This window comes from Plecotus auritus (genome assembly GCF_963455305.1).
Source record: "Plecotus auritus genome assembly, chromosome: 9".
NCBI lineage: Eukaryota > Metazoa > Chordata > Mammalia > Chiroptera > Vespertilionidae > Plecotus > Plecotus auritus.
The window spans coordinates 18,197,046-18,224,638 of NC_137783.1; the positions used below are offsets into that span (position 1 = coordinate 18,197,046).

General features: G+C 45.8%; 3 protein-coding genes across 7 annotated transcripts in view; 1 reads left to right on the forward strand and 2 right to left on the reverse strand.

The window, feature by feature from the left end:
• Positions 1-4,550: 4,550 nt before the first annotated feature.
• On the reverse strand, positions 4,551-27,456 carry SFXN2 (sideroflexin 2). Of its 3 annotated transcripts, XM_080642139.1 has the most exons (14): positions 27,162-27,178; positions 26,441-26,499; positions 24,828-24,908; positions 14,258-14,419; positions 13,902-14,072; positions 12,836-12,934; positions 11,700-11,775; positions 11,321-11,406; positions 9,967-10,027; positions 9,530-9,596; positions 8,867-8,916; positions 8,483-8,532; positions 6,814-6,861; positions 4,551-6,027 (listed from the first exon to the last, which is right to left on the reverse strand). In XM_080642139.1, coding segments are annotated over exons 3-14 (972 nt in total). In that variant the 5' UTR covers positions 24,830-24,908; positions 26,441-26,499; positions 27,162-27,178; the 3' UTR covers positions 4,551-5,927. The 3 variants fall into 3 exon arrangements, with proteins under 3 accessions (XP_080498265.1, XP_080498264.1, XP_080498266.1); XM_080642138.1 differs by lacking the exon at positions 26,441-26,499 and having other exon boundaries at positions 27,162-27,456; XM_080642140.1 differs by lacking the exons at positions 24,828-24,908; positions 26,441-26,499 and having other exon boundaries at positions 27,162-27,204.
• Positions 19,519-19,809, reverse strand: LOC308258214 (elongin-C-like; the record flags this gene model as incomplete). Its single annotated transcript, XM_080688505.1, has 1 exon — positions 19,519-19,809. The coding sequence occupies one exon, from the start codon at positions 19,807-19,809 to the stop codon at positions 19,519-19,521; it is 291 nt and encodes a 96-aa protein (XP_080544631.1).
• The window catches only part of ARL3 (ARF like GTPase 3), a 32,175-nt gene continuing 31,913 nt past the window's right edge, over positions 27,332-27,593 (forward strand). Inside the window, exon 1 of one of the 3 annotated variants that reach the window (XM_080642146.1) lies at positions 27,332-27,547. In XM_080642146.1, coding sequence (XP_080498272.1) covers positions 27,545-27,547 — 3 coding nt within the window. In that variant the 5' untranslated portion in view covers positions 27,332-27,544. The remainder of the gene's footprint in view (positions 27,548-27,593) is intronic. The other 2 variants (XR_013959063.1, XM_080642143.1) reach the window with 2 other exon arrangements.

The following is a 27,593-nucleotide window of genomic DNA, read 5'->3' on the forward strand; positions in this document are numbered from 1 at the left end:
ACAGTGCCTTTAGCTGAGGCACAGTGCTTCGTCACCACAAGTTCCAGGGACAAAATTCTAGTCACTCTACCACAAAAATAGCTCTGAAATCCACCCCCAAAGGCTTTAATCCGTGTTCACCTCTTCTGGCTAAACACAAATGGTCTCTTTTCACACACCACAACAAGGGTGCTCTACCACCACCACCACTCCCCCCACCCGCCCCCCCACCCCCGCCACCACCCCCCCACCCCCGCCACCACCCCCCCACCCCCGCCACCACCCCCCCCACCCCCGCCACCACCACCCCCCCACCCCCGCCACCACCCCCCCTCCCCCCGACACACACACACAATACTGGTTTTGTCTCATGTCTTTCCCTCAGTGGATAGAGCATCGGCCAGTGGACTGAAGGGTCCCGGGTTTGATTCTGGTCAAGGGTGCCAACCTCTGGTTGCACCTACCTCGGATTGTGGGGAGGCTATCAATCGATGTGTCTCTCTCACATCAATGTTTCTCTCTGTCTCTCACCCTTCCCTTCCACTCTCTCTAAAAATCGATGAAAAAATATCCTTGGATGAGGATTAACTCCCCCGCCCCCCCAAAAAAAAAAAAAAAAAAACTACCTACAGGATATATAGTCTAAACTTCTCAATATGCTCCTGTGTCCTGGTTCCTGCATACTTCTCTTTTTCTCACCTGCCACCCACACATTCTGCTCACACTGGTACACTTAGGAGATCCTCAATGTGCTGTGTTACATAATACACTTAACATCATTTACACATTACACACACAAACTCCTAGTTCCCACCCCCCTTGTTTCTTCTTATGGATTCACATAACACTCCCCCACAGTGTATCTAATCTGCATCTGACTGGCTGACCCCTCCTACTAAATTTGCAGCTTTCATATTTATTTTTTTAATATATTTTATTGATTTTTTATTTTTTTTAATATATTTTATTGAAGGGAGAGGGATAGAGAGTTAGAAACATGGATGAGAGAGAAACAGCGATCAGCTGCCTCCTGCACACCCCCTACTGGGGATGTGCCCACAACCAAGGTACATGCCCTTGACTGGAATCGAACCTGGGACCCTTCAGTCCACAGGCCGGCACTCTATCCACTGAGCCAAACCAGCGGGCAAATTTGCAGCTTTTTATACAGCACACCAAGGCTTACTCATTTCCTAAGAAATCCCTACAACATCCTGTATAGAACCCAACTATGAACTTAATCAATGATAGTAAAATGAAATGAAGACCCATGACAGAGAAACCAGTTGCCTGTAGCTGTAAATTTCCTCTCAAAGCATTATACAGCCTGGCCCAATCTGGCTTATGCCTGAGCCCACAGGGAGTTCGTTCTTGGCTTAAGTGGTGGCAAAGTGGGAAACAGGTAAGAGCGAAGAAAATTGGTTTTGCCCCAACATAAGAATGTCCATAGTTCTACCTCTGTCTTGATCCTGCTTTCCCAAGTGCTGCAAAAGGTGACAAGTATTTTTGTCAATCTCAAGTTTCTTAGAAATTTATCTACTCCACAATCAAGCTCCCTAGGGGATAAAGATTGAGTACTGAGACATGAAAACATGCTCAAAATCACTAATCATTCAAGAGATGCAAATCAAAACAACAATGAGGTACCATCTCACACCTGCCAGAATGGCTATCATCAACAGATTAAGAAACAAGTGCTGGCGAGGATGTAGAGAAAAAGGAATCCTCTTGCACTGCTGGTGGGAATGCAGACTGGTGCAGCCACTGTGAAAAACAGTATGGCGTTTCCTCAAAAAATTAAAAATGGAACTCCCATTTGACCTAGTAGAAACCAGAAACACCAATCAGAAAGGATATATGCACCCCTATGTTCATAGCAGCACAATTTACAATAGCTAAGATTTGGAAACAGCCTAAGCGCCCATCAGCAGATGAGTGAATTAGAAAACTGTGGTACATTGCCCTAGTCAGCCGTGGGCAAACTACGGCCCGCGGGCCAGATCCGGCCCGTTCGGCTGTTCTATCCGGCCCGCAGAGCCGAAAGAGCGGAGGGTTCTCTTGCTCTCCCCTCCGCTCCTTTACTTTGAATTTATATTAGTTCACACAAACACTCCATCCATGCTTTTGTTCCGGCCCTCCAGTCCAGTTTAAGAACCCATTGTGGCCCTCGAGTCAAAAAGTTTGCCCAACCCTGCAGCTGGTTGGTTTGGCTCAGTGGATAGAGCATCGGCCTGCGGACTGAAGATCCCAGGTTCAATTCTGGCCAAGGGCACATGCCCGGGTTGTGGGCTCGATCCCCAGTAGGGGGTGTGCAGGAGGCAGCCAATCAATGATTCTCATCATTGATGTTTCTATCTCTCTCTCCCTCTCCCTTACTCTCTGAAATCAATAAGGAAATATATATATTTTTTGAAAAGAAAACTGTGGTACATCTGCACAATGGAATATTACACTCCTATAAAAAAGGAACTCTTACCATTTGCAACAGCATGGATGGACTTGGACAGCATTATGCTAAGCAAAATAAGCCAGTCAGAGAAAGGTAAATATCACATGATCTCACTCATTTGTGGAATATAATGAACAACATAACTGATGAACAAGAATAGAACCAGAGTCATAGAAGCATCGAACAGACTGTCTAACCCAGTGGTCGGCAAACTCATTAGTCAACAGAGCCAAATATCAACAGTACAACGATTGAATTTTCTTTTGAGAGTCAAATTTTTTAAACTTAAACTTCTTCTAACGCCACTTCTTCAAAATAGACTCACCCAGGCCGTGGTATTTTGTGGAAGAGCCACACTCAAGGGGCCAAAGAGCCGCATGTGGCTCGCGAGCCGCAGTTTGCCGACCATGGGTCTAACCTATGAGGAAAGATGGGGGGTGAGGGGGTAAGAGATCAACCAAAGGACTTGTATGCATGCATATGAGCATAATCCATGGACACAGACAGGGGGTGGGGGTGAGGGCATGTGCTGGGGGTTGGGGGCAGCCGGGGAGAGGTCAATGGGGGGAAAGGAGACTTATGTAAATTTTTTAAAAAATTGAGTACTAAGCAAGGGCCCAATTATTTTCATACAGAGGGTCTTAATCCTAGCATCAAAGAGTTATAGAGGCCATATAAAGGCCAGGTATTACCATCATTGGGAAACCCCAATGGCTTCAATTTGGCAGACAGGATTTTGTCCCAACTTCCCTTTCTCCCTTTACCAGAGAGCTCAGACTGAGCTACTGGACAGGACAAACACTTAATCTGGATTAGCACTTCCCACACCAAGGCATTTTACTTACTCTAACCAACTTTATTTCCACACTCCCACAAGAGCCAATTGAAAGAAAGCAGAGGCCTTACAAAATGGAGCTGAAATGCAGTCTGAGTGAATACTTTTCAGAGTGCCTCTGAACTGTAGCCACTACATACTCCAGACTTTTCCGAAGAGTAATCATCTGTGAAGAGAGGAGGAATGCCAGGAGGCTTAAGAAACTGGGAAGGAAAGGGAAGGTGGTTGATTTTTGAAAGAACATCAGTGTCAAACTGCTTCTGAGCTTTGGTAAGGATTTCCCTATTTGTCTTTGGAAGTGGGCAAAGCTGAAGTCAAATCTCTTATCCTAAGAAAACTAGCTCAAAGACACAGACCTTTCTGCTCCGACATCAGCTAAAATCAAATTGTACATTACAACATGTATGAACTTTGAAAACATTATACTAAGTGAAAGAAGCCAGATACAGAAGGCCACACACTATGTGATTCCATTTATATGAAATGTCCGGAATAGGCAAAACTAGAGACAAAGTAGATTAGGGATTATGAAGGGTTGTGGCTGGGGGATGAAGGGAGTGACTTAATTCATAGTTTCTTTTGGGTGTAATGAAAAAGTTCTGGAATTAAATCATGATTATGGTTGTACAGCTTTGTTGAGTCTACTACAAATCACTAATTTGTACACTTTAATAGGATGAATTTATGTTATATGGATTACATTTTAATTTTTTTAAATAGAGGAAAAAATAAAATTGCAGCCAGTATTGTGACTGCAGAATGGAGACCCTTCTCATTAGAGCAATGGTCATTCAAGTGTAGTATGTAGAATCATCTCTGGAAAATTACCAGAAATGTAAATTCTGAGGGTCTGCCCCAGACCCACATAATTAGAAATTCTGGAAGAGGAAGCCATACGATCTGTTTTAACAGGTGCTCCTGATGCATTTTATTGGAGCTATTTTTCCAGAGTAAAGGACCAGAGTAAATATTCTAGGTTTTGCATGTTACATACATTGGGTCTCTGTCATATACTCTTTTCTTCCTTTTTACAACCCTTTAAAACCTTGAGCCATGGTTTGCCAACTCCTGCTCTGGGGCGACACAGCTCCCATTCTGGGAGATCTCTGGAGCTTCCAGCAAAGACAGGTGGATTTTTCCCTGGTAATAAGGTAAATGGACAATGGCTTTTGGGCTTCAGACAGGTAGGTTCCCCTTAAAGTTGTTCCCCTCCCTCCATGCCAAGGCCAAAGTAAGTCCAGATCCTATTTTCCATCCAGGTGTTATTAACTCAGGCTGCAGACAGTTCATTGTGCTTTTAAGAAATTTATTCAATTCATAGTGGTATCTTTAAACAGTCAGTAAATTATACTAGACAAAGCTCATACAGACATTGACCCCAGGTATGCCACAACAGTCCCCCAAGGAGCGTGAGAAATCTCCTACAGCAGCCAAGTTGGAAAGGGCAAGTGACTGTGCTTTGCTGTGTGTCCTTGAAGGCTCTTTGGTCCTGCTGGTTTTCTCTTACAAGCGTCCAAATAAAACTTCCCTTTCCTAGTCAGTACACACCAGTCTTTGGTATTTAACCTAATGGGCTGAAGAAGGGAGGTAGCCAGGAAATTATACCCATTACAATGTGTGGTTGATGCCTACATACATCCTTTTTACTCACAGTTAGAATTATCTTTTTTTTTTTTCAAGGTGACCAGAGCCACAGCCATTCTAGATCTCTCTCTGTATATGTGTGAGTGTGCGTGTGTATGTTATTCATTTCAGAGAGGAAGGGAGTGGGAGAGATAGAAACATCAATGACTAGAGCGAATCATTGACAGGCTGCCTCCTGCAGGCCCCCTCCTGGGGATTGAGCCCGCAACCCGGGCAAGTACCCTGACCAGGAGTCAAACCATGACCTCCTGGTTCATAGGTTAATGCTCAACCACTGAGCCATACAGGCTGAGCAGAATTATCTTTTAAACACAGAAGTAAAATCAGACATGATTTTAGAGCAGAACAAAGTATCAATAGACAGAGCTTGAGCACCATGGAACTCTGCTGCCTCACACAATGACCTTTTTTCAGCACTACGAACTCCCAAGTGTCTGATAAAACTCAAGGTTAGCAGCACTCCCAGAGAACCTTTCTGACAGAGGAGAATGGGGTAGAGTGGAGATGAGCCCCAAGGTGACACAGACTAGCCCTCCCTCCCCCCAACACACATACTTCCTGCATTAGCTAGAACTACATGGGTAAAGGTTTCATAGCTTGAGAGAAGATGACGCAGAGGGAAGAGGAAAGAAGAGTAGGAACTTCTCTTTGGCCCAGGGGTTCTTCCCAATCCTGGCTGGAACCAGAATCCCAAAGTTTTCCTAATTTTTCCAATCGGTTTGCTGAATGTCTCCCTCAGGTCCCAGCAACTTCTCCCTGAGGGGGCCTCAGCTCCTGGTTTCCATGGGATGGAAGGGGGAAGCAGACGGAGGATTTGGTCTTCCACCCCTTGTTCACTTTCATCCCCTGGAGCCCAATAAACCAAGTGCCTGGGTAGAAGCATGAGGAATTCTGCTGCCTCATACACCCCCAAATACACCCTAGCCTTAGGCCCTGTTGGCAAAGAGGAATGAGGGCACAGGCAGCTAAGGAGGACCTGGTGAATATTGGTATAGACCGGTCCTTGCTGAGGTAGGACATTTAGAGACCCTTATTGAAGTAGACGGAAGGCACAAGTTCTCCATACTTGGCCTTGATGGTGTCTTGGAGCTCCTGTTCCAGGTAGGAAACTGGCAATTCACTGAGAAGAGAGAAGAAGGTTATGAGTATGCCACCTAGACAGCAGCAAATTACCCTTAGATAAAGCCCAACGCAAATACCACCTCTAAGAAGCCCCTTTCCCATTTTTTCCTTCAGAATCAGTAATAGCTGCTGTACACCACAATATGTTGCTTTTACCTCTACTCAAGCCTGTCTTCCTTCTCCCTGGTGCTCAACTTCCACCTTCTCCACAAGATTACAGGCACAGTGCTCGGAACACAGGAGACATCTAACAGATGACCACTGAGCTAAGAGCACTAAGGAAGGGGAGAGTGGAATCTCCTCGGTATATATTCCAGGTATGTATTCATACCTGGTCTCCAGGAACTAGTCCTTCCTCCCACCCATCTGATGCTCCCCTTCCATGACATGCAAGGCGAGTGAAGAGGTTCAAGTCATCCACCCTCTGGCAAATAAGAGCCAGAATAAGGACCTGTCCCCTTGTTCAAATTCAAAGACTGGATCCAGACAGAGGAGAGTTATCTAATAACCCAACCAGCAGGACAGAGTCTCTTGTTGTTCCTCCACTTTCTCTCCAAGGCAGCCCTTGCTGCACTGGGAGGAAGCAATTCATTCCTTTGGAGACGTGTTCTGGCTTACCATTCACGCAGGGTTAAGAGGCCCAGAGTTTAGGCTGATAGGCACTTGTCCCTGGACAAATGCTGCCCTTCTTTCCCCTCCCTCTCTCCTTCCGGACAGCAAGCAGGGCAGGGAGAGTAGGGACAGGACATTTGGTAAAACAAAGTAAGGAATGAATAGCTGATACCATATCTGTGGGAAGAGGCCACATGCCACTGGCACCATGAAGATGAGGCTGGAAAAAAGGAGAAACCAAAGCATTAGGGGGCATTTCCCCACAGGCCCTCCCACAGGCCATGCCTGAGCCCCCTAAAGGATAGGGCAGATGCCCATTCATTTGGCCTCCCTTCCCAACTGGCTCCATAACTCCTCTCCCTTCAACCCTTCTCCGGGTCTCTAGGTGCCAGGATACTCATCTAGCACAGATTAAAATCAGCCAGCCTCCATCCCTCATCCCTTACCCCGATCCACCCCTGTTGCTCAAGCACAGGAAGTCACTAGGGAGTGTAAGCAGCAGCCCTAAAGACCACATGCATCCACTGATATGCAGGGAAAGCAGTGAGGGGTGTGAATCCAAAGATCCTGCTCCTCTATTCACTGAGCATCTGGACTGTTGGAGAACAGTAAAGGGCAGGGTTCATCAAACACCAATGTGCATACAGATAACTCCAGGGGCTTATGAAAATGCGATGCTGATTCAGTAGGTCTCGGGAAAAGCTTGAGTCTTTACTTCTAACAAGTTTTCAGATGATGCAGGTCCAGGACCATGTCTTACAGGATTTAAGAGTCTAACAGACCTGAGTTCCTATCACAGCTTTGACACTTAAAGGTGGTACAGTCTGGGGCACGTTATCTCTGGGCCAGCAGAGGGAGGACCAGAGTGTCTACTTTGCAGCGTCACTGTGAGGATTCAATGAGATAACGACCTATGTATAGCACCCAACCTGTGGTAAGTGCCCACTCGTGGTAATTCAATTAACAGAACTATAGCATGTCCGCCAAGGACCAATCTCAGCTCCAGCAATTGGGCAAGTGTCTTCATCGCTCCAAGCCTTAGTTTCTTCTTTTGTAAAAGAAGATGAGGGCATCTATGCCTCCAGGACTGAGGAGATGAAGTGAAATTATAGATGTGCAGCATTAGCACAGGGGACACATTCAATAAGTGTAGTTGTGTTGCTGTCATTAGCGCTGTAGTCCTGTGAAGCATGATTAATGGTAGGACATGTCCAGTAGATGGCAGGCACCTAAGAATGCTGCCATGACGTGTTTTCCTCCTGTGCGAGGTTGGGATACTTGACAGCCCCAGGCTGTCTCACTTTTTTGTCTCTTCATGTGTTTTATCTACTTATTTATTTTATTGAGATATAATTGACATATAACAATGTGGAAGTTTAAGATGCTGATTTGATACTTTCATATATCGCAACATGATGATCTGAGTGTTAGCTAACACCTCTGCCATGTCTCATCACTATCACTTCTTTTTCATGGTGGGATTGTCTCATCTTTTTTTTTTCTTTTGAAATATAGTTTTTATTGCTGATAGTATTACAGATACCTCCCATTTGTCTCATCATTTTTGTCTCTTCTCCAGACTTAAGGTCAGAGGGAAGACCCTGGGACAGAAGGGTACCCAAGCACTCTGCCTTCCATGCGCATGTGTGCACAGAACCTTGCAAGTCTGGTTCCCTCTAAAAAGATGAGGTAAGAGCTCTCTAGATGGATCACAGATGTACTGAGCCCCGGCACTGTGGAAGTCAGGCAAAGGAGTACATGTTCTTCAACACAGGTGACATAAGACAGATCTTGGTGCCCCAGCCACCACGGAACCCAAATCAAGAAAACATGTTACTCACAAGCACCCACACAGCATAACCTGCAACGGCGCATGCAGGACCTTGACTTTCTGCACAAGAACAAACAAAAGGAAAACCTACATGGGACTTATATACCTTAAGGTGAACCCCTCGCCTGCCCTGCGACCAACCGACCAGCCGCAGGTATAAGATGGCTGGCCCTGACGGAGAGGACAAGGACTCTCCTTGCTCTCTGTAGACAAGGCCAAGCAACCGGCTATGCTGTCTGAAGCGGGCAGCCAGGGGGGACCGGTATGATGAGCCCTACTTCTGTGAGCTGAAGACTGGCAGCTAGAGGGAAGGATGAGAGGATCAGGAGTTCCCAGACACGGGTGTGGTGGGAGGACTCTGGGCAGGGAAGAGGCAAAAGGAAACCCCACTCACCTGCATGAAGCGCAGTTTCTCCAGCCTTTCCATGACGATTGGCAGTAAGACTGAAAGAAACCAGGGAGAAGCGGGGGGACCTGTAAGACTATCCCTAAGACCCCTTTCCGAAGTCAGATCAGGGACTGAATGATTCTCCCTCCTTCCACAGAAGTTCCGGAAAATACTTTTCATTTGGGAGAATGGCAGACGGTAGGCATGGCCACTTGGACTTGTCCCCCAAGTCCCAGCAGAAGAGTGCTTCCCAAAGCGCACCTCAATAATAGCACATGTGCCCCAGGCCCCAAGTGTCCTCAAAACTATCTCTGAAAGCTCATGTAAACAGACTTTTTATCTTACTCTGTAACATGCCCCTGCTGGACACAGCTAGGGCAGGGGATTTATTTTTGCTACCACTGTCTCCCCAGCACCCCACATTGTGTCCAGTACATTGAAGGTACTTAAGAAATATGTGCTGAATAGAAATAACTTAAAATGTCTCATCAATTGATGTTCCAAGAACTACAGTGTGGTTCTCCTGTGGCTTTCAGCACTCAAGCAAACCAGTATGAGAAGCATCGCTGTAGAAGCTGGGATCCCACCTTCCCCACAAAAGCTGAGTGTGGCTGATGTCTCTATTATGTGCTCCAGGGGCCCCCAGAGGGAAAGGATTCCCTATCTTACTCATGCCAGGGGCTGCCATGGTGATCCGAGAAATAACCACTTGAGTGATGCCTATGGCTGCAGCTTTCTGAGGGCAGAAAAGAGCAAGTTGTTAGGAATGACCTTATCCGATATCCATGGCTGGGTCAGAGTCAGGGTCAGAGGGAGGGTCAGAGTCAGGGTCACAGGCAAGTCTGAGCTGGTAAAGGGGAAGTGATGGACCTGCCAGGGGCTGAGTGACTTCTCCCAACCTTCACCAACCCAGCCAGCTTCAGGACTAGAAATGATGCAGAAAAGACCTGAGAAATGTCCCAAACAGAGAAATGTGGGGGAAATTGAGGAGAATGAGAGTGGAGTCGGGGAAATCCTACAATGGAGCCCACGCCTGACCGCTAAGGACAGGAAAGGGTATGAAAGGGAGCTCCCTCCTCCCACCCAAAGGGAGGACCTCTGCTCACCCGGGAATGACCAATCTCATTGTGATTTTTGTCCTTCACGGAGATGCCTTGGATGAGTTCCCTAGACACAGACAGGAGATGCTGGATATGGGAAAGGGGTGCTGGAAGCCTGCCAACAATGTGACACACCAGGGGACCAAGGCCAGGGCACTCAAGCTCTAGCGAGCCACCTCCGTAGCCTTGCCCTGTGACCTTCCTCTGCACTCCAGAGAGTGGTATCTGAAGTGATCTAGGGCATTGGTTAAGAGAGCTAGTCCTGAGCCCAGACTGCCTAGGTTGAATCCTGAAACTGCAGAGTGCGTCTGATCATGAGCAACTTCCCTAATCCTGCTAAAGACTCAGTTATCCTCAACTGCAAAATGGAGACAATCCTGACACCCCCTTCATAGGACTCAGTGTTTTAACAGGATAATGCCTGCAAAGTGCTTAGTCTGGTGTCTGACACGGAGCGACTGCACCACAAACAGTAGCTGCTCTGGTTATTATTCTCAGGCCAGTTATTGACAGTATTCAAAACCAGGTAGGTGGCTGGGACTTATTCATTTGATGGAAAGTAGCAACTGGATGGGGAAGGGAAAGAGGAGAGGAGCCATGTGTATGCACAACTATTCCGGTAGTGTGCTCTTTCAGCAAGGGCAAGTGCGACACATTCCCACTTACTAGCAGTTCTAAGAAAACGTGGTGGTAGAAATTGGTGATGATGATGAAGGCAATGTGATAACAGCAGCGATAAAAGCTAACATTTATATAGCACTTGTTATGTTCTAGGTGCTATTTTGAGCACTTTACATATATAACATCATTACATTTTATAACAGAGGAACATCTATGCTTTCTCTAGTCAAGAAAGAAGAACTGAGAGACACAACGGGTTTCTCCTTTTACCTATTCCTAGAGCCGGGTACCTGGAAAACATCTATCTACTCCTCGGGCTTCTTTCAAAGCTTCTTGGCTCTGTTCTATCTTTGGACACCTCACTCTGCTGCATTTCATTCTGTAAACCATCCCCAGGGCTTTGGAAGTAGGCTGCGCTCACAACTTAAATACAGTTCCAGTTGAAAGGACATGATTGCGTATAAAATGCACAGGCTCACCTTATGTCTCCATCCCACACCATCCAAAAAATGACTCCCACATACCCATCACAGATTAAACCTAAATTACCCGTCACTCCCATTGGACTGGCCATCACTATAGAGCAGTCAATCCTCGGGGACCCTTCAGAGGCACAGCCTGGCAGCCTCCCCCCACATCCACCCCAGCTCCAAGAAGCCACCCACTGCCTTGGTCTCTTGCCTTGGTTTCCCTGCTGACCTTGTGGCTTGTAAGGAGGAAAAGGGACCCCTGTACTCACTGCTGTCGCATCATTGGGATATTGACACAGTTAGCAGCAGCTACAGCAGCAAAAGGCACCCAGCGGGCCACCAAGGGTGGAGCTTTCTGTTGGAGAAAGGGAACAAGGGGCGTTGTTGAGGCTCACTGCAAGATGAGAGTGGAGGACTTACGCACTACAATACAAGGGCTACTGCCACACACCCAGACATCCATCTGGGAACCCAAACTCCCTCAGAGGCCTGAGAAAGACCAACCTGGGGACAGCCCTGCTGCGTTTCCCACTGCTTGGCTGGGCTCTGGTTGTACCCCAACTCACCCAGACTGGGGAAATGCCTAGTTCTCCCTAGGACTTTGCTGCCCCCTCGTGGCCACCATGCCCACAGCAGCCCCAGAAGTACCTTTGTCAACATGTTCATGCTCACAGCAGTGGTCACTGCAGTGGTTGTGGCTGTGACGTAGGAAAGGGCCATCTGCCTAGTGGAGGAGAGAGATGCTTAGGAATGGGGAGCCCTTCTGGCTGACAGTAAGACCATGGCTTGAGTGAGAAAGTCTGGAAATGGGGCTTCATACCTGAGAAGCTCATGTGGTTTGTCCCGTGTCATCTTGTGGCCTCCCCCTAACTCCAGATGATCCAGCCCCCTGGGCCTCCGTTCTGTACTTTATTTATATTTGAATTCAACAAATACTTATTGAGAGTCTATTATGTGCTATATATTGTTCCAGGTACTTCCTTTCTGTACTTTAAACACACCCAGCTTTTTCCTACTTCAGGGTCTCTGCACACTGCGGCTCCCTACCCAGGGTATTCTTCCCTGGGCTCTTCCTTTTCTTTTTTAATATATTTCTATTGATTTCAGAGAGGAAGGGGGAGGGATGAAGAGACAGAAACAAAATGATGAGAGAGAATTGTTGATTGGCTGTCTCCTACACATCCCCTCTTGGGAATCGAGCCCGGGTATGTGCCCTGACCGGGAATCCAACCGTGACCTCCTGATTCATAGGTCAACACTCAACCACTGAGTCACACTGCTGGGCTCCCTGGGCTCTTTCATAGCTAAGTCCTTACCCTTCAGAATTCAGCTGAGGTCTTTCCTGACCAGCCTGTCTACACAGACACCTCTCTGCTGTTCTCTATCTTGTCACCTGTGTGTTTCCTAATGGCGACATCTGAGATTACTGTACTTGTTTTCTTAGAAGACCTTAAATTCTACAAGAGAAAGGACCACAAATGCCTTACCAAATGTATCCCCAGCACCTGAACCATTCCTGGCATATGTGTAGAATGAATGTAGAAGAAATATTTTTAGAATGAACAAATTTTGAATTGGTCCAAGGAGAAAATGCTTTCCTAGTCAGCCTAAGAAAACACTTCCAAACCCTGAAAAGGGAGAAACTTCGTCACCTGTCCAGTGTGAACCCTACGCAGGGAGGACTGACAGCCTGAGAACCCTTTAGAAAGGTTGTTCCCCTGGAGGCAAAAGGACAGCCACCTCCTCCAAACCCATGGGCACAGCCTGGGATTCAGGTCTCCTACCTGACTGATGTGGGGGAAGCCGCATTCCGGTTGGTGTAGTTGACTAAGGCATTGAAGGACTGGTTCACCCATTGCCAGAAGATGATCGCTGGCATCGTCCTACCAGTAATCGAGGTCCGGGAAGGAGAGGAGAATGGAAGGGACGGTTTGGTATACACAGGTCAAACCATGTTAACAGCTGTTCCCCAAACTGTTCCCATGTTCTATACACCTGGGCTTTTGTACAGCCTTGCCCCTCTTCCTGGAACACAAACACACACACACACTCACTCACTCGCATTCACTCTCACACTCAGTTCATTACATGGCTAAATCATGCCCTGTTGAGAGATACTTCCTCCTTGGAACCTTTTTGACCCTTCCCCAGCCCTTCCTGAGACAAAGTCATCCCATGCTCCCAACTCCTACAATCCCATATTCTCTCATCCACCTACCACTTAGCAAGCTGGACTGTAACTCTTCACTTACTTCTTGGTCTCTAACAAACTGGAAGCTCCTTGAGGGGAAAGAAGGACTAAAGTCTTTATATTCCTAACAGCTGGGGCCCAAAGTCTGGCTCAATAACTAGACAAATAAATGCATGGCGGGCGGGAGAAGGAAGAGAGGAAGGGGAAGAGCCACAATCCAGCAGCTACATTTATTCTCTCCCCAACTGAGCTGAAAGGGCCTTCCTATTTTTTTTCCTGGTATATTACATTATAAAATACATTAAATTCATTGTTAATATAAGCACTTTTTAAAGAGGAAATTAGCATAGTTTATTCACTGAGAGTTCTAGAAAAGACTGTCTTAAGTTAAAATCCAGGTACCAATACTTCCTGGCTGTATGATCGTGCACAAGTTATATAACCTCAAGAACCTCAGTTCCTCATCTATAAAATGGAGAGGTAATAGTACCTCTCTGTAGGACCGTTGAGAAAATTAAATGAGGTAACACATTCAAAGAATTTAGCACAGTGCCTAGTATCAGGAAAGTTTCAATAAAGATGGCTATTATTATAACATGGCTCCCTGGCTAGCAGACCCAAGTGGTTTCACCTCCCATTGCCTTGCTCCCAAGTCCCACCTGTAGAACTGGAGCATGAAGCCTGTGATGATCATGCCGCCGGGAACCTGGAAGGACATCCGTCCAATGACATTCATCTTCTCCCCGGTGTCAGGGTGGAAGGCAGAGTCATACAGCTTTTTGGCATATAGCAGCTGCTCCACTTGAGTCCCTGGGGGCACGACCCCCATCCTGTCACCCAAGGACAGAGTTACCCCCTTGTCCGTCCCCCCCCCCCCCCGCTCCAAGTCATCCTGCTCTAATTTCTCCCTCCTTCCTGAGATTTCTGCCTATACCCTCATCTTCCGTTTCTACCTCCTCTAGGTAACCCATCAAAGTTGCCCCAGTGCCTCCAACCCCTTCCCCTAACCATTCACCTGCTCTTCTCCACCATCATCTTGGCCCAATCCAGCTCCCGCTCTGGTACCAAAACAGTGCGAGGGTCCGTGACATTGAAGAAGTGCTTCACCCGCCCCAGGAAAGTGAACTGGTCCCAACGGGGGGCATCGATGTTAAAACCAGACAGGTCAGGCTCCATCCTGCACACACACACAACCGTGTACTTAAGAAAGACAGGAAAAATGAGGACTGTTCCCTAAATGGAAACCTGACCTGGAAGCCCTGAGCATCTCCCACTTTGGTAAACTGCCTGCTTTCACCAGCCACTGCCCTCATCTAACTCAGTTTGGAAAGGACTCAGACTGAGCAACTGGGGACCAACATGTGTTTCCTGAGTGCCTACTGGTGGCCAGTCCTGTGCTTGATCATGCTGCGGGGGAGATTGGGAAAAGGGTCAATGCAGTGCCTGTACTGGGAGAGCTGAGTCTGACTGAGGAACAAGAGCCCACAATATAGAAGATAACGCAGAAGCAGAGACGGAGGGACAGAGGAACAGAGTAATCAAAGGGGGCTTCCCAGAAGGAGTGCAATGTGAGCGAGGCCCTAGAAGATAGATTTATCTGAAGGAGGTACAAGGCAGGGGATCCCGTTAAAGGTAGAAACAATCACAGATAAAGTGGAAATGAACATGGCATGATCACTTCCATCATTTCAGGGTCTGTGTGTGTGGTGCATGTTGGCCCTGTGAGAGATTGAGGGCCATGGCTGTGAGTGAGGCGCCATGTCTGCCCTCAAGGACTTTCAGAATAGAGGTTAAACAGATAAGTAATTCAATAAGGACAGCAGACACTGGGAGCAGTGGAAAGCCAGCAAAGAGACATCTAAAACTGAGATGACCATATCTCCCAGTTTGCCTAGGAGTGTTGGCCTGGGGTCATTACTAATAGCACCCCTTTCACTCTTAATTTGGATGATAAATGAAATGGTCACCTTATCTGAAATAGATGAGGGGTTCTTTTTTTTTTTTTAGTCAACAGAGCCTTTATTAACATGCAAGTGTCATTTGCCATAAGATATACATGTTCTCCTAATCTTTCAGTTCTTTTTCAATATTTTAACTTAAGGTTACTTGTGGATCTAACATAAAAAATAACCTACTAAAATCGGTCAAAGTAAAATTTGATTCTAGCTATCACCTTAACCTTTTATTATTTAGATTTATAAATGACATCATTTGTCTCAAGTAGCAGAATGTAATTCTTGTACTTGATAATCTTCTATACTAAAATATGTACCAGTATATCTTAAGAAGTTACTAAATATATGGAATTAAAATATATATTTAATTGCTTTCAATAAGCTAGAAAGTATAATGTTAAGTTTTCTAAGAGGAAAATAATTTATAGATCTTGGTTGTTTATGATTTTTGCAATTTCCATAAAAATTGGTCCATATTAAACCAGTCTTGAAGAACTAAGATGGAAACTTAAAAACCCTAATGACAGCCTTGACTTCCTAAGATAGAAACAATAATAAACCAAACTACAGCTCTCTTTTCCCAGGCCCAAGCAGAGATGCTCTGTCATAGCTTTTGAAACATTTTTTGTCTGCTTAGTATAAAAGTTGAATGACCTCTTTATAAGTTAGATATCAGTAGGAGACCCAGAGATGATGGGCATATTTATTGGGACACATTTTAATTAATAGAAGATAATTAATATACCATATCACAGTGCGTTATAAGATCTGCACTATTATCTGTCCACATGCTTGTCATATTTTATAACGTTTCAGTTGGATGCAGGAAGACTGGAATTGTTCAGAAAAGTCTAGCTTTTAAGATCTGGGTAAAGTTCACAGTGAGTTTTTTAAAACATTTAAGCAACCGGAAGTATAATCACAACAAAGGACTATGTAAGAAGAATGAATATTGCAAAGGAAGCTTTATAGTCAATGAAAATACAGTACTTTGGATTGGCCAAAATGCACAGTACACATGAAATCGAGGTCATGTACTTTACTTATTGACCACGTGGCTACAGTTCAAAAGGTCACTACTCCAACAGCCTTACCAAGTAATCTTCCAAATTGCTTTTAAATAAATTTCTTAAATTGTAGCAATGAACAAAAAGACAAGATACACTTAAAACAATACTGCAGTTTATCAAAAGACACATAAGAAATTTCAACTCATGTCTTTGACAGTTATAAAAATCAACATTTGTCTAAGTTATAAACATGTTTATAATGCAATTACTTGCATAATTCTAATAATGGTAATGACAGCTATAAGATCAGAATAGGTTTACAAACAACAACACTAAAAACATAAAAATACATAGCCCCAATATTTACCTGAAGAATATGTTCATTTATGACTAAATTTCAGCATTTACTGTATCGCCACCACTCTAATTTTAAAAATCACATCCAGGAGAAACCAAGATGGCGGCATAGGTAAGCACCTAAACTGCTGCCTCGCACAACAATTTCAAAACTACAACTAAAAGACAGAACGGACACCATCCAGAACCACAGGAAAGCTGGCTGAGTGAAAATTCTACAACTAGAAGGAAAGAGAATAGCTCACAAAGAATTGGAGGTACAGCAAAGGGTCTTTGTGCGCACAGAGAGGAAGGGTGGCTGAGAGCCTGGCTGACTTTCTCTGGTGGAAGAGGGAAGGAAGCCCCCGACCGCACTGAACCCCAGTTCTGACTGCACTGAACCCCAGTCCCGGGCGAAACCCCGTGGACCCAAGCTCATACAGGGGGAGTCTGGACTGTCAGGTAGAGAGAAAGGCACCCGGAGACTCGGAGACCTGGGGGAGACCCGGGGGAGCCCCGGCAGGCAGGGTTCTGGAGGCGCGCGCCAGTGTGCACAAAGGCTGCGGAGATTGCCACAGGCTTTCCCTAGCAGAAGGGAGTCCGAAGCTCCTGACTGCACTGAACCCCAATTCTGACTGCACTGAACCCCAGTTCCAGGCGAGCCCCTGGGGACCCGCGCTCTTACCGGGGGGGAATCTGGACTCTCGGGCAGAGACTCGGGAGCCAGGGAAGGCAGAGGTCTGCAGTCGCGCGCATGCCAGTGCGCACAAAGGCTGCGGAGGTTGCCACAGGCTTTCCCTAGCAGAAGGGAGTCAGAAGCTCCTGACTGCACTGAGCCCCAGTTCTGACTGCACTGAACCCCAGTTCCAGGCGAGCCCCTGGGGACCCACGCTCTTGTGGGGGGAATCTGGACTCTCGGGCGGAGACTCGGGAGCCGGGGAAGGCAGAGGTCTGCAGGCGCACAAAGGCTGCGGAGGTTGCCACAGGCTTTCCCTAGTGGAAGGGAGTCAGAAGCTCCTGACTGCACTGAGCCCCAGTTCTGACTGCACTGAACCCCAGTTCCAGGCGAGCCCCTGGGGACCCATGCTCTTGTGGGGGGAATCTGGACTCTCGGGCGGAGACTCGGGAGCCAGGGAAGGCAGAGGTCTGCAGGCGCGCACGCGCGCAAGGGCAAGGCTGACAGGAAGCCAAGACTGTCTGCTCCGCCCTGAGACTCCATCCCATCCAAGCCGAGCACAGAGGCTATTGCAATTTGGCAAGTCTAATCCTATAAGGCTGTCTCCAGCACCGAACTTCTCCCAGCGTAGACACAGCTGATCCTTACAGCCAACTGGCCTGGAGGTCAATTCCTCCCAGTGATACCAACAACAATCAAGACTTAACTACAACAAGGCTGTACACACAGTCCACAAAGGGGTGCACCAAGAGTGTCCACCTCAGGTTAACTGGGGAGGCCGACCCACTGGGCCATATCAGAAACCTAGCACACAAATCTACCCTACCAACTCAGGGAAGCAGTGAAAATGCGGCATCAAAGAAACAGATCACAAACAAAAGAAATGGAGGAAAACAAACGACTGGATATAGAATTCAAAACCACGGTTATAAGGCTTTTCAAGAATATCCTAGAAAAGGCCGATAAATATAATGAGACCCTTGAAGATATGAAAAAGGACCAACTAGAAATTAAACATACACTGACTGAAATAAAAAATATTATACAGAGACCCAAAAACAGACTAGAGGAACACAAGAATCAAGTCAAAGAATTGAAATACAAAGAAGCAAAAAACACTCAACCGAAAAAGCAAAAAGAAAAAAAAATCCAAAAAGTTGAAGATAGTGTAAGAAGACTCTGGGACAACTTCAAGCGTACCAACATCAGAATTATGGGGGTGCCAGAAAAGAGAGAGAGCAAGATACTGAAAACCTATTTGAAGAAATAATGACAGAAAACTTCCCCCACCTGGTGAAAGAAATAGACTTACAAGTCCAGGAAGCGCACAGAACCCCAAACAAAAGGAATCCAAAGAGGACCACACCAAGACACATCATAATTAAAATGCCAAGAGCAAAAGACAAAGAGAGAATATTAAAAGCAGCAAGAGAAAAACAGTTAATTACCTACAAGGGAGCACCCATACGATTGTCAGCTGATTTCTCAACAGAAACTATGCAGGCCAGATGGGAGTGGCAAGAAATTTTCAAAGTGATGAATAGCAAGAACCTACAACCAAGATTACTCTACCCAGCAAAGCTATCATTCAGAATTGAAGGGCAGATAAAGAGCTTCACAGATAAGAAAAAGCTAAAGGAGTTCATCACCCCCAAACCAGTATTATATGAAATGCTGAAAGGTATTCTTAAAGAAGAGGGAGAAGAAAAAAGTAAAGATAAAAATTATGAACAACAAATACATATCTATCAACAACTGAACCTAAAAATCAAGTGAATTAAAAACCTGAGGAACAGAATAATCGGTTGAATATAATAGAATCAGGGGCATAGAAAGGGAGTGGACTGATAATTCTCAGGGGGAAAGGGGTATGGGGGGGTTCAGGAAGAGACTGGACAAAAATCATACACCCATGGATGAGGAGTGAGGGGGAGGTAAGGGCAGAAGGTGGGGTGGGAACCGGGTGGAGGGGAGCTATGGGGGGAAAAGGAGAAACAATTGTAATAATCTGAATAAAGATTTATTTAAAAAATAAAAAAATTAAAATCACATCCAAAGGGTAAGGCAAAACTACCTAGCAACTGGCATATTTATTTCTCAATTTGTGAATATGTCCTTAATCTGTTGTAGCAAACAAATTTCAACTGTGCTATGCAAAAGAAGAGACGATAGTCTGCTTTGCAATGAACTTTAAAGTTCAATCACACACAGGCAACATGCTATATATGAAAAAATTACTAACTGAACTACAGGTATTAAATACTGGAAATAGTTAACAGTTTATTATAATTTATTTTATTTAACAATCTAGGAAGTTTGCAGCCATCAGCAGTTCCAGTGCAATTTCAGGTGCAATTAGGAATTCAGGAATCTCCATGGAGCTGTTAGTGTAGCGAACCTTATAAGTAAAATACATGCACACTTTTGATAGCACATATGAAGGGATCTCTCTAAAATTGACTTCATTCGTTTCGTTCTCAACAATCTGACCTGGGCCACTCAACATGGCTTTTATTGTTCCTGATGTTAATGCATGTTCTCTTTTTACAATAAATTCATGACCATCTGAAGATATCAACTTGACATACATGGCATCAGGGCCTTCACAGCCACCATAGGCTTTCTCTTCTCCATTTGTCAGCCCCGCAGCCACCGTGCCAGGTCCCTGCGCACCCCCACAGCCCTCACTCCAGGGCCATCCCTCCACCCCCACAGCTTGCCGCCGTGGGTTTTGGGCTAGATGAGGGATTCTGAACACACTTTGTTAGTATGAGAAATAAATGTTTTGGAAATATGCATAGAAGTTAAATAGATGGAAGAGCAGTATTTCAAGCAAAAGGAAGAGCCAGCACTGAAAGCTCATGGTGTGCACAATGTCACTCCTACCCTCACAACAATAAAAAAAGCTGAACAAACTAAAAATCAACAACTATTCTTAGACCCATCAGAGAACTGAGATTACAGGGCAAACCACTGCCTCAAAACCTGGGGACAGGCAGGTAAAGAGACACGCAGCTCTTTGAGAGCAGAAGCCCACTGCTAGGGCAAGTATCACTGGAAAACTTAAACTGTAAGCAACGAATTTCTGGAGCTTGATGTGGACAAGTGGGGACTCAATCTTGGGGGACACTACTTTTGTGAGTTTTACCTCCAGGAGCCCACTAGGTTCTAAAGGTGGAGATCAGAAAAATATCCTCTAGTGCTTCTGACAGCCAATCAAGGATTCTCTCTCATCATTGATATTTCTATCTCTCTCTCCCGCTCCCTTCCTCTCTGAAATCAATAATTTTTTAAAAAAAGAGAGAGAAAGGGAAAGAATTAAAAAAGAATAGAATAGCCAAGAACCTTGGGACAATTACAAAAGATCTGGCAAACACATAATGGGAATACCAGAAGGAGAAGAAAGGAAAAGAAAAAATTTGAAGAAGTAATGACTGAAGATTTTCCAAAATTAATGACAGACACCAAACCACAGATTCAGGAGTCTCAGAGAACACCATGCAAGATAAATGCCCCAAAATCTACACCTAGGCATATTATATTCAAGCTGCAGAAAATCAAGATAAAGAAAATCAAGAAAGCAGCCAGAAAGAGGGGAAAAAAACCCTTACTTAGAGCAAAGAATTACATCAGACATCTCTTTAGAAACCATGTAAGCAAGAGTAGAGTGAAATATTTACTAGTAAGTGTTGAAAGTATAAAACAACAACCTATGAACCTAGAATTCTGCATCAAACAAAATGATCCTTTAAAAATAAAGGAGAAGCCCTGACCGGTTTGGCTCAATGGAAAGAGCATCGGCCTGCAGACTCAAGGGTCCCAGGTTCGATTCCAGTCCAGGGCATGTACCTTGGTTGCAGGCACATCCCCAGTAGGGGGCATGCAGGAGGCAGCTGATGGATGTTTCTCTCCCATAGATGTTTCTAACTCTCTATCCCTCTCTCTTCCTCTCTGTAAAAAATCAATAAAATATATTTTTTTAAAAAAACAACACCCAGGGCAATCATCCTATATAATAAAAAGCTAATATGCAAATTGTCCCCTCGGGAGTTCGACCGACTGCTCGCTATGACGTGCGCTGACCACCAGGTGGCGGCGTGGAACAAAGGAAGGCCCTGATTGGCCCTGATCGCCGGCCAGGCCTAGGGACCCTACCTGTGCACAAATTTCATGCACCGGGCCTCTAGTAAGAGTTAGACTCAGAGAGAGGAGCTAGAAGGGGACCCCAATAATTCAGGCAAGAAGTGGGGCTCAAATGAACCCAAATGTACCAAACAGAGAGGAGGGCCCAAAAGGAGAGAACCTAAGTGATTGGGTACAGGAGGAATATTATGAGTCAGGGTTCAAGCAGAGTAGAATCAATAGGAAATATATCCTATATAATAAAAGCCTAATATGTTAAGTGTCTGGTTGTCCAGTGATCCGTCAACTGTTCAACCAATCAAAGCATAATATACTAATGATATACTAAGGCCACTCAACCACTCGCTATGACATGCACTGACCACCAGGGGGCAGTCTACTGGTCGACCAGTTGCTATGATGTGCACTGACCACTAGGGGACAGACACTCCAACCAGTAGGTTAGCTTGCTGCTGGGCTCCAGCCGATCGGGACTGAGCGAGATGGGCCAGACATGCCCTGGAGCCCTCCCGCGGCCCCTCCCTGGCCTGATTGTGCACCAGTGGGGTCCCTTGGCCTGGCCTATGCCGTCTCATAATCCAGGACCCTTCAGGGGATGTCGGAGAGCCGGTTTCAGCCCGGTCCCACAGACCACTTCTCTCAGGAGGGCGCCAGATGCAGGACTCACAGCTGGTGACTGCTGCTGCAGCAGCGCAAGTCTTTCCCGATTGGGACTCATTTGGCACGAGCCCGCAGCAGATGCAGTGGGGCTGGGATGAGCGGGAGCGGCAGGTAGGAGCTGCAGGTGGCATTTGACTTCAGGTTTCAGCCAGATACCCACAGGCCACCCAGAGGGACTCCACCCATGCACGAATTCGTGCACCAGGCCTCTCGTAGGTATATAAAATCTCATACACAGGCAATCCACTTCGGGCCCCCTTCCTGCTGCCCTCTTGCGGCAGGAGGTCTGTCTATCCACCAATAAACTTTGTTTCTGCCAACAACAACAAAAATGCCACACACACACACACACACACACACACACTGATAAAAATTTAGTACAAGGAATTAGCTAATTGGCTTATGTAATTGTGGGAGTTGGCTAAGTAAGCCAGAGGTCAACAAAAGAGACAGACAGGAAGGGCTGATCCTGGGGGAAAGGGAAGTAATGCAGGCCCAGCTGTCTCTGACTCCAGGGGGGCCTAGCCCTCTTTTAAAGGGATTCCATCTGATTAAGTCAGACCACCCAGGATAATCTCCCTTTAGGTTAACTCAAAACCAACCCATTATGGATTTTAATTACATTTGCAAAATCCCTTCACCACAGCCCCTAAATTAGTGTTCCATGCAATAACTGGGAGAAGGTGTGTAGGAAGGGATTGGCTAGGAATGGCTGCTTCTCCCTCATAGGCCACTACAAACATATGGGGGGGGGGTGCTAAGGAATTTTGTTTGGCCTAGTCAAGTTGACACATCACAAATATTTAGAGTGATACCTGGGGTTTCTGATTTGGGCAATAATGTGCTGAGTCTGAGAATATAGAAAAATAGGCTTTCAGGGGGAAAAAATAGTAAGTTTGATTTTCCACATGTTGAGTTTCAAGTGCCATAGAACTATCTGAAATTCGATAGGCTGCCTGCCACCTGTTCCTTTGCAAATACCATTACCTGTTCAGAGTGCTATTCCTTCCCCTCTTCACTAAATAACACCTACTCATTTTTTTAATGAATAATTTTCAGATTTAATTTATATCTTCCATTACTAGGTCATTGGTCTTTTTTTCTTTAAAATATCACCTTAACTCAGAATTTCCCATACACAGAAAATTACAAGTTCACATGCACAGCTTGTGCCCATGGAGCTCTGGGCTTTGCCCTCCAGGAACAGGCTAACTTGTCCTCCTGCAGGTTGGTTCAAAGACCAAAGGCATTTCACTCAGTCCCAACTGAACCAGGAGTGGGAGAGGGGAAAGAGTTCACCTGACTCCAAACGAACCTATAAGTTGGCCTGGACAGCAAATCACACACTGATTTGGCTTACAGAGCCCCACACTCGTGCCCCTGAAACAGCCCAAATTGCTATGCCTCTCCCTCAACACACACACACACACACACACACACACACACACACACACACACAAACTACACACACACACTTCTTGGACATCTCTCACCACCCTCAACCCAACATTGCAAAGTCCTCTGCCTTTTACAACGGAAGCTCTTCTACCATGAAGGGATAATCATTTGCTAAATTCTGCAAGAAACTTTGCCTTCATTACTGAGGTCAGGACAGTACCTGTCCAGTCCTCATCTGATGTAAAAATAGGCAAAATAAAATATAAATTCTATGTCTGGAACATCTTCCCCACATCAATGCCCCATAGGGCACAGTTCCATGACTCCTTCCCGGCCAAACTCGGCCCTTCTGTTCCATGTTCCCCTAGCATCCTGTTTTCACTGGCAGCATGTTGGGCTTTTAGAATTGTCACTTTCTTATTTACAGTTATTGTGTGAACTCTGACTTCCCTGATAGACTGTAAGGTTCATGCTGTATCTCTCACCTACCTTCTAAAGACACTAACTGCCTACTTGAAATGCATTCCAACTTATCCATGGGTTCTCCTGGCATGAAGGATGTTACCTTTTTAAAATCTAAACTCAGAACTTGCCTTAGTTACCAAACAGCAGGTTTTCTTTAACGAAGATGCAAATTGTCTACCCTGCTTACGCTGCATCCTTTCTAGTCTCTAAGTTTTCTTCCAGTTACCCTCCCTCTTCCCACAGAGTCACATCTAGTACTCCCTAAAGAGGTCACTATCATGTCCAGCGTGGCCCCACTAATGGAGAAATACGGTTCCACTACTGAGAACAAGGGGGAATATGGAGGTCAAACAGTGATTGACAGATAACTCCCTTTCCTTCTAGGGTTAGGGATGAATACAAGATCTCAGTTTATAGAACAGGAAACTAATGCCTAGAAAGGCTCACATGACTGAGCCAGCGTTTGTGGCACTACACAGCCCTCCACTAACAACAAACAGATCCAGTCCTGTATATCCGTCCAAAGACCTGACAATAGATAGGGCCTTACTTTCCCTTGGTCACAGGCCTACGGTCATCTAGGTAGGTGTTCTATCCACTTTAGGTTACTTGTTAAGGAGATGATAGATAGATAGATAGATAGATAGATAGATAGATAGATAGATAGATAGATATTTAGATAGATAGATAGATAGATAGATAGATAGATAGATAGATAGGTAGATAGATGATAGGAAGAAATGAAACAATCTACTAAATCTCCAGAAGTAACGCTCATCCTGCCAGAGAGAGTTAATTTTCTCTGGCAAACAGCATCAGAGCTCAGAGAACAGACTTCCAACCCCCACTCTGGGATATCCTCTTGCAAGGGAAGGGAAGTACCCAAGGTGTCCCTGTTTGTATCCCAGGTAGGGATAAAAACAAGACATGGCTGGTACTCACATCAGAGGAAGATCAAAGCGACCGAAGACTCAAGAAGGTCACACACAAAGACCACCGAAATGGCAAGGGTTGGTGTCAAGTCTGCACAGGGCAAATTGGAGAATAATATTAAAAATTAAACAAGCAGGCCTAGGTATATGCTTATGTACACTTATGTGACTCCAGGGCAACAACTTAGAGAAGTCTGCCTTTCCTTTTTCCACAAAAGAACCAGAATAGAGATGGGTAGAATGTAGGAATGATGCTCTGAATTAACCATTCATCTTGCACCTCCTTAATCAAGGTTGTTAACTGAGTTTTCTCTCCAATGATCTGAAGCAGGTATGCCGGTAGCAGATGTTTAAAAAATTACTTTAGTTGGATTCTTAAATAGCTAAGGACCATTCAGGGGAAGTCTGCCTTCGTTCCAATGATCACCAGACTAGAAAACCTGCTGATAGGAAGAGGGGCAAAGTCTAAAAACCTAGATGAGCCCTAACTGGTTTGGATCAGTGGATAGAGCGTCCGCCTGTGGACTGAAAGGTCCCAGGTTCAATTCCGGTCAAGGGCATGTGCCTTGGTTGCGGGCACATCCCCAGTAGGAGGTGTGCAGGAGGCAGCTAATCGATGTTTCTCCCTTATCTATGTTTCTGACTCTCTATTCCTCTCCCTTCCTCCCTGTAAAAATTCAATAAAATATATTTTAAAAAAAAACACCTAGATGAAACTATTAATACAGTCATGCTCCACTTAACAACAGGAATACATTCTGAGAGATGCCTCATTAGGTGATGTTGCAGTTGTGTGAACACCGGAGTGCCTTACACAAACCTAGATAGTATAGCCTACTGCACACCTAGGCCGTATGGTATAGCCTATTGCTCCAAGGCTACAAACCTGTACAGCATGTTACTACATAAAACAATACAAATTTAAATCAAGTACAAGAGAAAATGATGAAAACAAGAGACACGGTAAACACGATATGTAGGAGGCTGCTGCCAGTGTAACAGGATAGTTTTACAGCAAATTTTTTTATAAGTATAAAGAGTATACTCTAAAATAACAATAAAAAGTATAGTACAGTAAATACACAAACCATTAATATAGTCGCTTATTTTCTAGTAGTATGTACTGTACATAATTGTATATACTATACTTTTATATGACTGGCAGTACAGTAGGTTTATTTAACCATCATTACCACAAACACATGAGTAATGTGCTATGTTAGAACAGCTACAAGGTCACTAGGCAGTAGGAATTTTTCAGCTTCGTCATAATCTTATGGGGCCACCAACATATATGAACACATATTACTGTTGATCGATACTAAGTTATGCGGTGCATGACTGTAATAGCTAAGCCCTATATAGCACTTCCTATGTGCCAGGCAAAGTTCTATAAACCCGACATATAATAATTCATATAATCACCAATTATAATTCATATAATCCTTACCTACCCAGTGAGGTTATTAAGAGGCACACAGGCATGTGCAGTCAAGGTGTACCACCCCCCCCACCACACACACACACACACACACTGTATCAGCTCTTAAAAAGTTCTAGGTTTACATCACAAATATAGACCACTCTGTTCTGGACAATACAAAAACGTTTAAAAGAACTTACATAAGAGTCAGACAGAAATGGGTCCAAATCTCCTCTATATTGCTTAAAATAACCACTTCCTAGGGTTGAGAATGAAATGAAATATTGTGCGAAATAAGGATGTAATATCCAAGAGGGTACATTTTGTGCGCTGCTGTGTCTCCAGAGTCCAGCTCCCTGTGATGACACTTTTCCTGTCCTCTGCATGGGGAGGAGGTGGGAGATAGGACCTCCCAACTCACCCAGACTCCCTCTCCATCTTACTTGCCTAGAAGTACAGGCCCATTTTTTGCCTCCTTGGGGACTGCAAAAGTCGTACTTCCCGGTCTAAGGTAACTTAGCAAAACCCAGCTAAACCAAAATGTCTTTCACCCGCGCTGTCAGTCACTTCAGGGCTCAGGGCCAGTTCCTCGGCAGCTTGTTACCTCCTCCCACAGGCAGCCTCCCACCACTTGGACTCCTCCATCCCAGGCTTTAACAGTGGTGTGTGAAGGGTGCACAACTGACAGATGAAGTCAGATAGACAGATGAAGACTGACAGACGAAGTTTGCTGGGGGCCATAAGGGAGAGGTCCAGGGGCAGATCCTGGCCTCTCCTCTCGCCACGTGGCTTCAGCAGGTAGAAGCCCAGTCCGCGCTGCAGACCAGCTTGGTCAGAGTCTGGACAGAAACACAAGCTCCCTCCCAGGACTTCAGAACTAAAGGTAGATTTGGCAGGCGGCTTGCTCCCAAGACCACTTACCTGGTCCCGGGAAGAATGCAGGCTTGGCCTGGAAGCCCCGTCAGACTCCGCCCGGGAACCTCCCCTCGCCCCGCCCCACGCCTCTCCTTTCTGACCAGTCACAGGCCAGGCTGCCCGCCGGCCACGTGGGCGAGTTTTCACTATTCCAGAGACTCCACCAGCCAGCTGCTGCCTCCCGCGGTTCTGGTGGCCCGCCTGCGCAGTGGGCGGGAACCGTGGCGCGCTTGCGCACTTCGGAGAAAGCGGAGCTGGAACTCGCGCGTTCTATTGCTTTGCTCTGCCGTGGTGCGTGCCCGGGACGTCGGGGGCGGCGCCACAATAGTTGCCCCTGGTAACGGGGGTGGCAGAGGGAGGAGGAGGAGGAGGAGGGACTCGGCAGGAGGATGGTGAGTGTGGGGGCCTGGGCCCCTCCTAAGCCCGTCGGTCACCCCC

What these genes read in the sequence shown, in the direction of transcription:
- SFXN2 (XM_080642138.1), bottom strand. An exon ending in ATGAGATTGGTCATTCCCGG is followed by an intron (nt 9,597 to 9,966) that starts GTGAGCAGAGGT and finishes TTCTGCCCTCAG; the next exon opens with AAAGCTGCAGCCATAGGCAT. An exon ending in GTTATGCTGTGTGGGTGCTT is followed by an intron (nt 6,862 to 8,482) that starts GTGAGTAACATG and finishes CCTTTTTTCCAG; the next exon opens with CCTCATCTTCATGGTGCCAG.